This window comes from Tachyglossus aculeatus, chromosome 6 (assembly GCF_015852505.1).
Source record: "Tachyglossus aculeatus isolate mTacAcu1 chromosome 6, mTacAcu1.pri, whole genome shotgun sequence".
NCBI lineage: Eukaryota > Metazoa > Chordata > Mammalia > Monotremata > Tachyglossidae > Tachyglossus > Tachyglossus aculeatus.
In genome coordinates, this window is record NC_052071.1 from 47,062,841 (window position 1) to 47,077,575 (window position 14,735).

Sequence of the window (14,735 nt, forward strand, 5' to 3'; positions counted from 1 at the left end):
GTTCGCACAGTTTTCAAAAAAAAATGTTTTGTTTTGTTTTTTCAGTTTGTTTCTTGTCTTTTACAACAGTGAAAGTCTTCCAGCAAAGAATCAACATCAAGGAACCCACCCCGACCCCAGCCCCCAACCCCAGACCCTCCCCAACTCCACAAACCCTCCCTTCCACCCAGACCCTTCCCCTCCCACTCCCTCCCAATCCCACCCACCACTCCATGTTTGCAATGTGCTGAAAAGAGAAGAGAATTTGAGAACCGAACCAATGAACCAAAAAACAAACAAACAAAAAAGAACGCAAACCAAAAAGGACCACAGCACTCTTGTGTCGTCATTGTCTGAGTGTCTTTTCCTATTCCTCCTGGAGTCTGCGGGTGTCAATTGACATAGTACAACCAGTAAACGAGGTTGAAGAATCCAAAGGTGATAGGGAAAATGATCCGGGACCACTTGTCAATGGTGCTGACGTCAGTCAGGTCTGGGATTTTGAGCTTCAGCTTAGAGGACCGCCGGCGGAGGCGGCAGTTGGCACGGCTACGTGCAGCAGCGGTGTGATGGGCCAGTGGGGCATGGCGGTCTAATGTGGCGTGCTGGCCGAAGCCATCCCGGGAAGCCAGGGGCTTGCGGAACTGGATTCCTGAGCTGTCGAAGGACATGACGGAGTTCCGGGAGTCGCTGACGCCTGCCACCATGTCTGTAGACATCAATTCGTTGTTCATCTCCAAGGTGCTCAGAAGGATGTTGCCATAGGGGTCCACCTACAGAAAGAGAACCAAGGGATACAGGGGCTCTTGAAAAAAAAAATGAGGACTTGGGATAGTTTTCTAACTGCAGAGGAGACTGGTCATTCATTCATTCATTCATTCAATAATATTTATTGAGCGCTTACTGTGTGCAGAGCACTATACTAAGCACTTGGGAAGTACAAGTTGGCGACATGTAGAGACGGTCCCTACCCAACAACGGGCTCACAGTCTAGAAGGGGGAGGCAGGTCATCCTGAAGGTGTTACCCCTTTTCCACAAAAGAACAGGGGCAGCAGTCTAAGATGCTGGCTTCAGTGCTCAGAAAAACAGAGATTCTGAGGAATTCACAGTTCCATTTCCAGGGAAAACTGGCTCCAGAGCCAGGGACTGTTACTTCCGCTAGGGTACGTGGATCCCTCTCCTTACTAGAGCAGCTTAGAAACTGGTATTTTCTGATGTCTGGTGGCTTTCCGTTAAGGTTAGGGATGGGGAGGGGAGAAGCGGGTAGGTGAGGTGGCTGGGGGAGGGAGGGGAAGGTGGCGGTGGAGGACACCACACACACCTCTATGAGATACGCTGCCACCATGGTGGTGCTTCGGGATACTGGAGGGAACTCGAGGACTTATTTCTCCTTGACACCAAGCAATGTGGGGATGTTCCTTCTGAATGTTCATGGGATATTTCTAAGCTTTATATGTTCACTTTAAAAAAAAACCCTTGTTCAATTTCTAGGTATATGGGATTTTTTTAACATATCTGTTTCCGGGGATATGTGAGAGTGGAGCCACTAACTTTAATTTTTCCTCCAAAAGGTAATAATAATAGTAATAAGAATATTTTTATGGCAGTGTTTGTTAAGCACTTACTATGTGCCAGATATTGTGGTAAACATTGAGGTAGATATAACCAAATCAGATACAGTTTCTGTCCTTCATCAGGCTCACAGTAGCATCATGTCTTGCCTCCTTCTCATTTTCCTTGGAAATAGGAACTCCAAAACAGGTAAAAGGTCCTGATTGAAAGGTGTAGTTTAATCCTTTAGCCTTGACTTTGATAAAGGCAGGGAGCTACTAAGTTTTCCTTTTACTCTAGGAAAAGACACCAGTCAGTTCTATTTGCTGAGCGCTTACTGTGTGCAGAACACTGTACTAAGCACTTGGGAGAGTACAATATAACCATAAACAGATACATTCCCTATCCATCACAAGCTCACAATCTAGGGATGAGCTTATACCACATCTGTCCAGGGCAATTATTATTATTATCATTATTATTTTTATCATCATCATCATCATCATATTTGTTAAGCACTTACTATGTGTCAAGCATTGCTCTAAGCACTGGGTTAGATACAAGTTAATCAGGTGGGACCCAATCCCTGTCTTAATGAAGCTCAGAGTTTAAGATGGAAAGAGAACAGGCACTGAATCACCACTTTACAGATGAGGAAACTGAGGCACAGAGAAGTTAAGTAACTTGCCCAAGGTCACACAACAGGCAATTGGCAGAGTTAAAAATTAGAACCCAGGTCCTCTGACTCCCATCCTCATGCTCTTTCCACTTGGCCACCCTGCTCCCAATCTTGAGAAGGAACTGAAGGAGTATGGACTTACTACTCTTAAATATTTTTTCTCAAGCTAATGGGAAGGAGAAAGACAAACCTGCTCTCTCACCCTCTTCTCTTCATAGCGGTGGCGTTCATTGTTGGCTTTATTAATGCGTTCGTTCTGCTTCTTCTGCTGCCGAGGGCCCCGTCCAAAAAAGATGTAGTTGACAAAGGCATATTCCAGCAAGGCCAAGAACACGAAGACAAAACAGCCCATGAGATACACGTCGATAGCTTTGACGTACGGGATCTTTGGGAGGGTCTCCCTCAAGTGAGTGTTGATGGTGGTCATGGTAAGGACAGTAGTCACTCCTGTAAACAACGAGGCATAGATCCTGTCAAAGAGTTGAAGTGGATTTCCACTTGTGGAAACAGTTGCCCAGGGGAAAAGCTCAAAAAGACCTATTTTACCTTCTCTACCTTCCTCAAATGTATGGTTGCTGAGGAACAGGAGAGATCAGGAAATCACTCTCAGAGACCTGGGAGGAACTCCATGTCTGCTATTTGCGAGAGCATGAAAACCCTGGAACTTTAAACCTCTATTTTACCTCTTTTTTCCTGCCTAGAATAGAAATAAGTTCTCCTGAAATTTTCCCTGCTGCCTTAAGTCCCAAACGGAATCTGCGAAGTTTGACCTACAGACTTTGGCGAACATCACAAACATTATGTGGAAACAAACACTGGGATAATTTTCTGGGGATCAAATACTGTAACCCAAAAAGGGCTTCATTTTAAAATTTCAAAGTTGTCACTCTAATCTCTAAAAAGAGTGGAACCTGAGAGTCATTTGGCTTAGAAAAAAATTGGTTCCTTGGTGAGGCTGGCAACTCTTTAACCTGTAAGATCGGTAAGAATCTGTTGAGGATGGTTTACTTGTGTACTTGCCTGGAGGAAGAAAGATAGGGAAATGGCTTCTTGAGCTTCCATCTATTGAGGGGATTGTCCAGTTTGGTTGGGAACCCAATTTGGCACGCACTCACTTCCTACCAATGGCATATGCTGGAGGTGATGTCCCTTGGGGTAGGGATTCTATAATGTGAGTCCGTTGTTGCGTAGGGATTGTCTCTATCTGTTGCCAAATTGTACTTTCCAAGTGCTTAGTACAGTGCTCTGCACACAGTAAGCGCTCGATAAATACGATTGAATGAATGAATGAATGAATGAATAATTCCTCCTACAGGTTTCCATACTAGACCTTATAAAGTCCCAGAGCAGGCACAACTTAGCATCTCTTTACCTATGCAGGGAATGCAAACTTGATTGTCAGATGGCACAGTCAATCTCCAAAACCCTGGGCATTTCAGTCTCCTGTTGTGACAGGGCAAATTTTATAAGCCATGGTTTTATTGCTTCTGTCTGGCTAAACCACTAAGTGCACCAGAAATGTGTTTACCAATTTTGTTACACTGTGGTCTCCCAAATGCTTAGTATAGTGGTCCGCACACCGAAAACACTCATTAAATACCACTAATTGTTTGATCTTTGAGTTTATTCCATGCCCAAATCTACCTCCCTTTCTGCCCATAAGGTGTTTCCCTCATACACGGACCAGGCTTCATGACTTCCTGGAATTTGTTTGGAAATGTGATCATCCATTATCCCAGTGTCTATTTTCCTGATTTTCAGGACTCCAGGAAAGCAACCCTAAGAGAGCCTTGAGGGTCCACAAGTGAAAAACTTACCCAGAGCCACTCTGGCAGCAGAGGCATCATAGTTGATCCAGAAGGACACCCAGGACAGGATAGTGATGAGGATAGAAGGCATATAAGTCTGAAGGATGAAGTAGCCAATGTTCCTCTTGATCCGGAAACTCAATGACAAGCGCAAATATGAACCTAGGAGCCAGAAACCAAACATGGGTTTTATCTGACAGTCTAAGGCAAGGTTTTTAGGGGCAGAAACATTTGAGAGGGAAAGATTATTATTATTATTATTAGTAGTAGTATTGTTATTATGATGGTATTTGTCAAGTGATTACTATGTGTCAAGCACTGTTCAAAGCACTGGGATAGGTACAAGTTTATCAGGTTAGACACAGTCACTGCCCCACATGGGGCTCACCATCTAAGTAGGAGGGAGAACAGGTGTTTAATTCCCATTGGAGAGTTGAGGAAATGGAGGCAGAGAGAAATTGAGTGACTTGCCCAAGGTCAGGAGGCAAGCAATTGACAGAACTAGGATTCGACACAGATCTTCTGACTCCCAGGCCAGAGTAGAAGAGCTATAGCTAGGTTTACCTTTTATTATTAATAATACTTACTGTGCTAATTGTTAAGCACTTACTATATGCCAAGTTGCCTTACTAAGCACTTGAGGAGATAGAAGATAATCAAGTTGGACACACTCCCTGTCCCACGTTGGGTTCTCAGTCTAAAGGGGAGGGAGAGCAGGTAACCTTCATTTTACAGATGAGAAAACTGAGTCACAGAGAAGTTAAGTGACTTGTCCAAGGTCACACAACAGGCAAGAGGCAGAGCTGAGATTAGAACCCAGGCCTTCTGTATCCCAGGCCCATCTTCTTTCCATGAGGCCAGCTGTTTCTATTGCTGCTCTGAATTATCTGTCCCTATAGTATCTACCTTGACTCACCGTCATGAGAAGATTCCCACCTGAGATTTCAACCGCATTGTGACTTAAACACTGGCCTGAAAATCCCATTGCTCACAGAGCAATCTGAATCCAACTCAGTGGAACCTCATGATATATCTAGAGTGCATGAATGCCTTAACTGGCTTCCTCAGAAGAAGAAGCCAAGGAGTAACTCCTGGGTGGAGTTTGATTACAATGGAAGAGGAACTCTATCTCTTTCTTTTGGACTTTTTCTATTGGTGCTGGGAGGAAATTCTTCTTGAACCCATCACCTAAAAACCCATTTGGATGATCATATTTATTAGGGCAAAAGAAACACTGGAAATAAGTTGCTTGGAGGCTTTGAAAGGGAAAGTTTGGGGAAAAGATATCTTCCTAAAATTTTTATTCCATCTTTCTTACTCCCTACCTTCTCTCCTCTCTGTCCCTACTACATTCCAAGTCCTACTCTCTTCTTATGCAGGGACTTCGGTCAGTCAATCAGGGAGTATTTACTGACTGCTAATTGTGTGTAGAGCACTGTACTAAGCACTTGAGAAAGCACAATACAACAGAGTTGGTAGGTGCAAAACCTGCCCACAAGGACTTTATGATCCAGCAGAACAAGGCAGACATTAAAAAAATATTATATTTACACTAAGGCGCTTTTTCCTTTGAAGAGTCTTGAAACCTTTTAATGACCAAATGGGTATATCACCTCCACTTACTGCTACACAGAGCAATGAAATGGAGAGCTGTCATCTATTTTTTTTCACCTAGCATGAATATCTCACTTCAGATGTCAGATGGGCCACCTCCACCATTAGAATGAAAGATTAAGAGACAACTCTCACACATGTCACTCAGGCATCCTAGAAGATTAGAAGCTCCTTGAGGGCTGGGACTATGTCTACCAACTGTATTGTAATGTACCATTCCAAGCGCTGAGCACAGGGCTCTTTGAACACAGTGAGCGCTCAATAAATACCACCAATTGGTCTACTGAAGCAGGATACTGGGCCGGGTGGACTTGTGAATTGACTCGATTCACCACAGAGAAGTAGGAACAACAAATCCTTGATTTATTTGTAATTGTGAGTCAGCCATGGCTTCCCCTGCCTCATCCTGTCCCGTGGCTCAATGGAAAGAGCACGGACTTGGGAGTCAGGGCTCCTGGGTTCAAATCCCAGCTCTGCCAATTGTCAGTTGTGTGACTTTGGGCAAGTCACTTCACTTCACTGTGCCTCAGTTCTCTCATCTGAAAAATGGGGATTAAAACTGTGAGCCCCACGTGGGATGACTTGATCACCTTGTATCCTCCCCAGTGCTTACAGCAGTGCTTTGTACATAGTAAGCACTTAACAAATGCCATCATTATTATTATTATATTTAATGACATCCTAACTCTCATGCTTGAGAATCAATCAATCATTATGTTGCCAACTTGTACTTCCCAAGTGCTTAGTACAGTGCTCTGCACACAGTAAGCGCTCAATAAATACGATTGATTGATTGATTGATTCATTCATTCATTCATTCAGCCTGATTTATTGAATGCTCATTGTGTGCAGACCACTATACTAAGCACTTGGGAAAGTACAGTGCAACAATAATCACCACCTAAACTCCCAGGAAGTACCAGCAAGAGAATAACTTCAAGAAATCCCAATCTGAACCAGCAAGCCTTGTAGCATAAAGGAAGCTGGGCATGGCCTCTTTTTTATGGCATCTGTTAAGCTCTTACTGTGTGCCACCTTCTGTACCAAGCGCTGGGGAAGATATAAGCTAATCAGGTTGGATACAGTGCATGTCTCACGTGAGGCACACAATCTCAATTCTTATTTTACAGATGAGGGAACTAAGGTGCAGAGAAGTGAAGTGACTTGTCCAAGGTCACACAACAGACAAGTGAAGGAGATGGGATTAGAACCCAGGTCCTTCTGTCTCCCAGGCCCGTACTGTAGCTACTGGGGAACACCGTTTCCCTCTCTGCCTAGCAGAGCTCTTCAGTATTTCATGTTTTCCAGAGGAGAACTCTGGGTCTCTATCTGGGCTAGGGGTTGGGTGGACTCAAAGAAGAGGTCATTGGCCAAGCTGGGACTATACTAGTCCTGGGTCTGAGCCCATAAACAAAAGAGTGAGCCCACTGTTAGGTAGGGACCATCTCTATATGTTGCCAACTTGTACTTCCCAAGCACTTAGTATAGTGCTCTGCACACAGTAAGTGCTCAATAAATACGATTGAATGAATGAATGAATGAATGAAGAGAGGAAGGAGACTCTCAAACTGTTAATTCAGCGCTCAGTTACTTAACAGCTTCTAGCAGCCTTTTTGCTGCTGCTGCCGTGGTGGACTACCTGGGCAGATGGGTACCTTGATCCAAGTGCGTGTTTGTTTCTGGGAGTTGTACAATGAGCCGTTAAGGAATTAGGGGAGGCGAAGTGTGCAGTGGGTGTGCCTAGGCATGGCTCTCTAAGGAATGGTCGCTTCATGAGATTAGAAGTGGGTGTGTGTTTTTCTGTGCAGCCAATGCGAAGTTCAAGATGACTATGAAGCCTTAGGTGTAGCAACAGGGGATGGGAGTGGAAAGCAGCAGAAGAGGAGATTGCTGTGGGAGTTTCTAAAATTAGGTTCTGAGTAAAGAATTGTTTCAAAGAACTAAAAAGGGTGGGATGAAATGGACTGTGGTGGGATGGGGAGAATTAGAAGAACTGAGAAAGAACTGATGGGGTTGACAATGAAAAAGAGAGAATAGGGAAAAAAGAGAGAGATGAGGTATTAAGTTGTTGAGCCCCCAAGTGTGACAGGGACTGGGTCCAAACTGGTTATCTTGTATCTACCCCAGTGCTTAGTACAATGCTTGGCACCTAGTAAGTGCTTAACAAAGTACATAATTATTAAGGTAGAAAGAAGGGCAGGAAAGAGAAATAAGAAAAGATGGAGGCAATCAATCAGTGGCATTCAGTGCTTACTGTAAGCAGAGTACTGTAGTAAGTGCTTGGGAGAGTATAATACAACAGTCTTGGTAAACACATTCCTTGCCCACTGTGCGTTTACAGTCTAGAGGAGAAATAGAAGAGACAATGCAGGGTAAAGGCATAACGGGACTGGCAGGAGATGAGAAAAGGAGAAGTAAAGAGTGTGGAAATAGAAGACATTGAAGACAGCCATTCTCCATTCTAAATGGGTAGGAAAGGCCAAGCAGAGGATAATGATAATGATGATGATGGTGGTGTTTTTAAGCGCTTACTATGTGCCAAATACTGTTCTAAGCATTGGGGTAGATCAAAGGTAATCAGGTTGTCCCACATGGGGCTCAGATGATGGGGAGAATGAGGTGTCATAACCCTTTAAACCAGAAAGTTGGGGGTGATTTGTGGGTGCTTTCACCCCCTCTGTTTCATGCGATGTCACAGAACTTAATGTCCTTCCCTTCAGGTAGGGGAGAACCGGTGCTTCTGTTGGGCAGTCAGGCCTACCTGTGGTGAAGACCACCTCTCGGGTGACCAGCCTCTGCTCAATAATCGTGAACTGCGGCAGCTCCAGCACCTCGATCCCAGTCACGGCAGAGTCGTTCCCTTGCCAGAAGAACACGATGTCATCAATTGTGTAGCCATCTGGAGGGAGGGCAGAGGCAGGAGAAGGTTCGGAAGATCAGTCGCAGAATCAACACTGTTGATTTCATCCTTGTCCCTCCAAGGTGTCACCTGAGGAGCCAAAGGTCAAACCTTCCCCTTTCTGAGTTCCCCATTGGGAAATGCCGCTGAGAGGCTGCTCAGGGACTGCTCAGAGAAGGCTGGTGGGCATTAGTTATCCTGGCAGGCCAGCAGAGGGAACTCCCTGGCAGGTTTTGGTGGGCCCCACCGAAAAACAGCCGGCTTGGGGCTTTGAAGTTTCTCTGGGGTAAAGCAATGGATGGGTGGGAAACCGTCTTATCACACCTTCCTAGGCCCTTGGAACCACACTTCCCACCGGTGAAAAGGCCGAACTTCTCAAAATGCAAACGAACCCACTGAGCAGTGCAACACCCTTCATTCATCTTGTCCTTAATAGTTGCCTCTTGGGACCCATCCTTCTAGGTCTGGCACCCACAGAGTCCTTCGTTTCAGGAGACTCCAAAGTTTCAGAAACAGCGTGGCTGGAGAAGCAGCGTGGCTCAGTGGAAAGAGCACGGGCTTTGGAGTCAGAGTTCAGGGGTTCAAATCCTGGCTCCTCCAACTGTCGGCTGTGTGACTTTGGGCAAGTCACTTAACTTCTCTGGGCCTCAGTTCCCTCATCTGTAAAATGGGGATGAAGACTGTGAGCCCCATGTGGGACAACCTGATCACCTTGTAACCTCCCCAGTGCTTAGAACAGTGCTTTGCACATAGTAAGCACTTAATAAATGCCATTATTATTATTATTATTATTATTATCATTATTATTATTTTACTGGCTCAAATTCCACCCTGAAGAGATCCAGAAGAGAATATCCCTCCTAATCATTGGAAAAACTACGTTGAGGAATCAGCTGGGCTTCTTTTCATTCTGGATTTCTTTCCATGCATCATCTTTTAAAGGGGCACCGGGGTCCTGGCTTATGGGACCCCAAAGGGGTTTCGTTGGACTACTGGAGTTTTCAGAGTAGGAGGAGAGTAAGGACAAGAGGAAGTCAGGATGAGTGGCAAAGGAACCCTAAACAAATCCAGGGCATGGTACAATTCTATTTTTATCCATGGTGGTGGTATCACGGCAGACGTTAACCCAACATGTGTTTTGGGGTGCAACTTCTTGGAAGTGTCTGTTCTGAACTACCACGACTGGCCATGACTAGGTTTTATCAAAATTGTTTGATGACCTATCCCAGATCTGCATAACTCTTCACTAGGGGCTATTCTGGAACTCAGGACTTCCTGGATTCAGGACATAGGGCTCCCTAGATATTCACCGAGACTCCCCAGATATCCTGGATCTATCTCTTGGAAGTCAAAGGGAACCTCATCTTTGGGAATTCAAAAGCTGAGAATAGGGTTTATACGAGAATACATAGCATCCTAGCTCGGGAAGAGATGTTGAGGTCATTGAATCCAGTCCCCTGCTTCCAGACCCATAAACCATATAAGATATCACCTCTGTAGCCTATCCTTAAAGAGTTTGATTAATCAGAATTCTAACATGGTCCAAACTGGGAAAGAGTTGCTCTCTGGTGATTAGGATGGCAACATTTTTGTTTACTCTCCCCTGCTTAGAGAGGAAAGGAATCACTACCATCACCCAAGTCTCAACAACCTCTTCAGTCCATCTTTTCAGTAACAACACCAGTTCTCCTGCATTCCCTCTGCTGGCTCTGAAGCATCGGGGAACTAACCAATCCCAGGATTGACTGCTCTGCTCCAGCCAACTGGACCACTTCTCAGAGCAAAGGGGACAGATCAAACTGAACCGTGTAGATTTCAAATCGGCTAAGTGGAAAAAAGATAAAAATGTTAAGGAGATAAATTTTGCTTTTAGTCTTCTAAATGGAACTTACATATAATGGAGAGTGAAGGAAAAAAAAGTAAATGATCACAAATTGTCCAAGGACACCACATTAAAAGCAAAACCACAGGGTAGGGAATTGTGGGTAATTTCCTATTACTGTTCTCTTTGTCGTAAACTATACTCAAAATTCCAACAGGTGCCAACTATGACATCAGTCATTAATGCCTGCAGCATCTCATTTACATTCCATTATCCATCATGCTGTGCACCACGATTTGTTATTCACCCTAGCCCTTGAAGTAACTGTTATGTGTCAAGTGCATACTTCTAAGTGGGCCATTGAGTTTTTTTGACTGTGGCTTTATTGAAGACAACTATATATCATCTGCCCCACTATCAGAGTTACTGGCACTCACTGAGTGTACATGTCCTATGTTACTCTGAAAAGTAAATGAAAAGATAATATCATGGAAAGCAATTTTGCTTTTGTCCATTGGTTGCATCCTAAGGGCCACATGTCCCTTTGATATCTTTTCCTGTGGGGCCAGGAAGGTGTGACTGGGGAGATATTTCCCCATGAGTTGACGGTGGCACGTGTAGCTAGAGAGAGAGAAAGCAAAATAAATCGGTGCGGTAATCGAATCGGTTTGTGTGGACCAGAGTATGCACGAGTATTACACTGCAGTAGCAAACCAAATGAGTGCAGGGTGATAGAGTGCCCATCTCTGGTCCTAGCAATTCAAATCAGAAAATTTGAACTTGCAGAGATCCTCAGGAATGGCATTTTAAAATACTAGCATGGGGAGATTCCCCCCACCCGCCCCACCCCAATTTCCTTTCCCCTTATTACTACATACAGAGCCCAGAGAAGGGGAAGACAAACAAAGACAGGGAGAGGGAATACGGACGAAGAAGGGAGAAATACGCACAACTTTCAATTTCTAATGTGCAGTTCTGCTGGTCCAGAGGGTATCTTCGCAGATCCATCATGCAAGCTGCTGTGGTGGTGATTCTGAACAGGAAAAAAAAAAGTAAAAGAAGACATGAAAGTCAGACAGCATGAGGGGCTGCTGTTTCTATGGCAACTTGGGAACGATGATGAGAGTTGGGTTGGGATGGGGGGGACCTGAAGGCCGTTCAACCTCAACTGCCTGGCTTAAATCTTTTGTGACTCACTTCAACTGGGTTGGCTGGGGGGTTTTTTTCTTTCATGAGGAGGGTGGTGAGTGGAGGATGAGAAGCTGAGGGAAGGGGACAGAGTGTTCTGATTATCTATCTATCTATCTATCTATCTATCTATCTATCTATCTGTCTGTCTGTCTACCTGTCTGCCTGTCTGTCCTCCTGTCTCCCTGTTTGTCTGTATCTGAGGCAAAGAAACCAGTAGCTTTGGTAGTATTCTGAAAATGAGAGATAAACAGAGATGTTTGTCTTAGTGAAAGACCTATCAAATCCATTAAAGAGAAAATGTGTGACGATGAAACTGCAGTGCTTCAGGAAATGAAAAAGAGTTTATATAGGGGATTCATATGTGCCCAGGTTCTTGCATATGTGCAGGTATATATTCCTGAAATATATGTGTGTATGTACACACCCATATGCACATATGAACCCAGGGATGATTGCACAAAAACCCTAAACATATTTTATATGTGCATGTGTGTATATGGGATGAATGGTTTGGAGAGTTAGGGTGTATGCAAAAATGTACCAGTTGTGTGGATGTTCAAGAATCGATTATATGAAAGTGTGGGCTATGTGGTAAAAGTATGTGTGTGTCTGTTAAAGTTTGTGATGTAGGTATATGGATGCTATAGGCTTTGTGGGGTAGGAGTGTGTTAAGTATTTGGACAGACAGAGCAAAAGCAGGTTGGATAGAATAGATTATTCTATAGACCACGATACTCTATATGAGTGGGTGGAGAATAGAGAAAGATATACACTTGCTGGGAAGAGAGGCTGGGGGAAAGGTTAGAAAACATGCAGACTTATATAACAAGTCCAAAAACACAGCAGTCCTGTTACTCTGCCCTGTCCCACAAAATCCTCTCAAAATTCCGACTCTATCCATTCTCCCTCCTTTAATGCAGTTTCTATTTTATACAGTGTTTTGGCATTCAGGGTTTCTTTTTCTTCGCCAATTAGCCATTCACAGAGCATTAATCAACCAAAACATTTTGTACGATTCAGGGATAACCAATGGACTGTTAACCAAAAAGCTTTGTTATTCTCTGAGCCCCATGGCACAGAAATGGAGAGAATGAGAGAGAAGGGAGTGGGTTGGAGAAAGAGGGAGGGAGAACAAAAGGAAATGGATGAGCAAAGAGGCAGAGACGGGGATTGAGAAAAAAAGTCAGAGTGAAAAAACTGTAAAGGTGGGAGGGTGGGAGACGGAGGAGTTCTTACAGACAGCTAGTGTGAGCTAGCAAGCGAGGGCCTAGCTGAGCTACTGTCTCTTTAAGAAATACTTGCAGGCTAAATTTATCTCTCTGCCGTCTGCGAAGACTGTTTGTAGGAGATGAAGTCTTGAGGAGAGCCTTTGCCACTGCCTGCTGTGCTAAAAATAGACCCAGAGAGACGGAGGGAATTTATATATATCCTCACTGGGTCTAGATACAACATGCAAACTGCCCTTTATCTGAAAGGGGTAGGGGGACTCTGCCTGAACAAGGCATTTACCATCTTATGGGAGAGGGTTGAACAAAGGAGGAATCAAAATTGCCCACACTGAAAAATTTATGGCAAATGATGTTTTTTTCTTCTCCCCCTTCTTTTTCCAGCCGGAATCTAAATTGTCTCCCGCCCCTGGACTGAGCAACAGGGCCAATAAATGGCATGACTCTGCTCCTTCAGGAGGAGGTATGAGAAGTTAAGATGTCACCCAAGGATGGGCACAGGCAATTCTTGAGGAGCATGGATTGCACCAGAATCCTGGGGCCAGTTGGCAGATTCCAAGGTGCGCGTGTGAATGTCTCGGGTTCACACAGCCTGACCTCCCATGTACATTATAGGACACCCGTGGGAAAAACCATCTCTAAAGTGTGAAATGCAAAAATTTATTAAACAGGAATTTTCCAACCCATTTGCAAGACCCCGAAGGCTGAAAGTCTCCCACAGCACTGTCCCAAGAGATTTCTCTTTCTTGTCAGCTTGGTGGGCAAACCTTCCCGGGTTACAAAGTGGGGGATATGTGTGTGGGTGGGGTGGGTGTGTGGGGGTGTGGGGGTGTGTGTGGGTGTCTGTGTGTGTTATGGTGGGACAGGGGATGGAGGGAATGGGGGTGGGAGGAGGTGGAAGAGGGATCTTCCAGGCACACCTCTCTGGCAGAACAACACAGAACTGACTTGTAGATCCAGGGGGAAGGAGGAGGGGTGTCCTCAGAGGCTGGTTTCAGATGCCAAGCACTGAGGAAAGTGACAGGGGAGAGGGAATGGTGAGGAAAGCAGATGTGGCTTTTTATTTTTACTCCTCATCCAGTCCCTCCCAGACTGACAGTCCCAGTCAAAGGTGGAGCATGTATTGTCTTCAGAGGACCATTTAGGATGCTGGACCTGATCCCAGGGGTCCTCAGCGATTTAGGATGGAAGTGTCTGACTCCAATAGGTGAGGTTGGGTCTTCAAGCAACAGCTTGGATAATATTAAGCCAGACTCATAATTAGCTTAGACAAAACCATAGCTGCTTAGTATGCCACTGTTTCTGGCATGTTGACTCTATAAGTAAGAAATGTGGTACTTGTTGAGGGCCTTCCATGTGCCAAGCACTGGGATAGATACAAATCAATCAGATCAGACATAATCCCTGTTCCACAGGAGGCTCACAGTTTAAGGGGAAGGGAATACAGGTAACACACCCATTTAACAGATGATGAAACTGAGGGACAGAGAAGTAAAAGCAAGATTAGAACTCAGGTCTTCTGACTCCTCCTGTCCCATGCCCTGTCTACTGCTTCTCTATCAGAGAAGCACCTCTCACCTCCCTGAGAGATGGTATGGTGAGAATAATGAAGATAAAATGAAGTAACTGATATGAAAGCAATCTGAAAAACTAAAAGGATGATTTAAAAAACAAGACATAATGTAGTTCAAGACATACAATATTTTTATCTGTGTAACTATAGCTATACAAATCCCTACCTCTTGTGTCTAAAGAACTTAGTACCAATTTTATCTCTTTTTTAATGGTATTTTTTAAGTGCTTACTGTGAGCCAGACACTCTATTAAGCGCTGGGGCTTGTCTTGTTTTATGCTGTTGAGTCATCTCCTACCCATAGGGACTCCATGGACACATCTCTTACGGAATGCCCCACCTCCATCTTCAAATGTTCTGGTAGTGTATGCATAGGGTATTCTCGGTAAAAA

At 44.5% G+C, this 14,735-nt stretch overlaps 1 protein-coding gene across 3 annotated transcripts in view; it reads right to left on the minus strand.

Moving 5' to 3' along the window:
* Window positions 1–214: 214 nt before the first annotated feature.
* The window catches only part of GABRQ (gamma-aminobutyric acid type A receptor subunit theta), a 143,170-nt gene continuing 128,649 nt past the window's right edge, over window positions 215–14,735 (minus strand). For 2 of the 3 annotated variants that reach the window (XM_038748147.1, XM_038748149.1), the window contains 5 exons: window positions 11,304–11,386; window positions 8,394–8,531; window positions 4,028–4,180; window positions 2,401–2,657; window positions 215–752 (listed from right to left, as the gene is read on the minus strand). In XM_038748147.1, the coding sequence (XP_038604075.1) occupies window positions 372–752; window positions 2,401–2,657; window positions 4,028–4,180; window positions 8,394–8,531; window positions 11,304–11,386 (1,012 nt within the window). In that variant the 3' untranslated portion in view covers window positions 215–371. The remainder of the gene's footprint in view (window positions 753–2,400; window positions 2,658–4,027; window positions 4,181–8,393; window positions 8,532–11,303; window positions 11,387–14,735) is intronic. The other variant, XM_038748148.1, reaches the window with a different exon arrangement.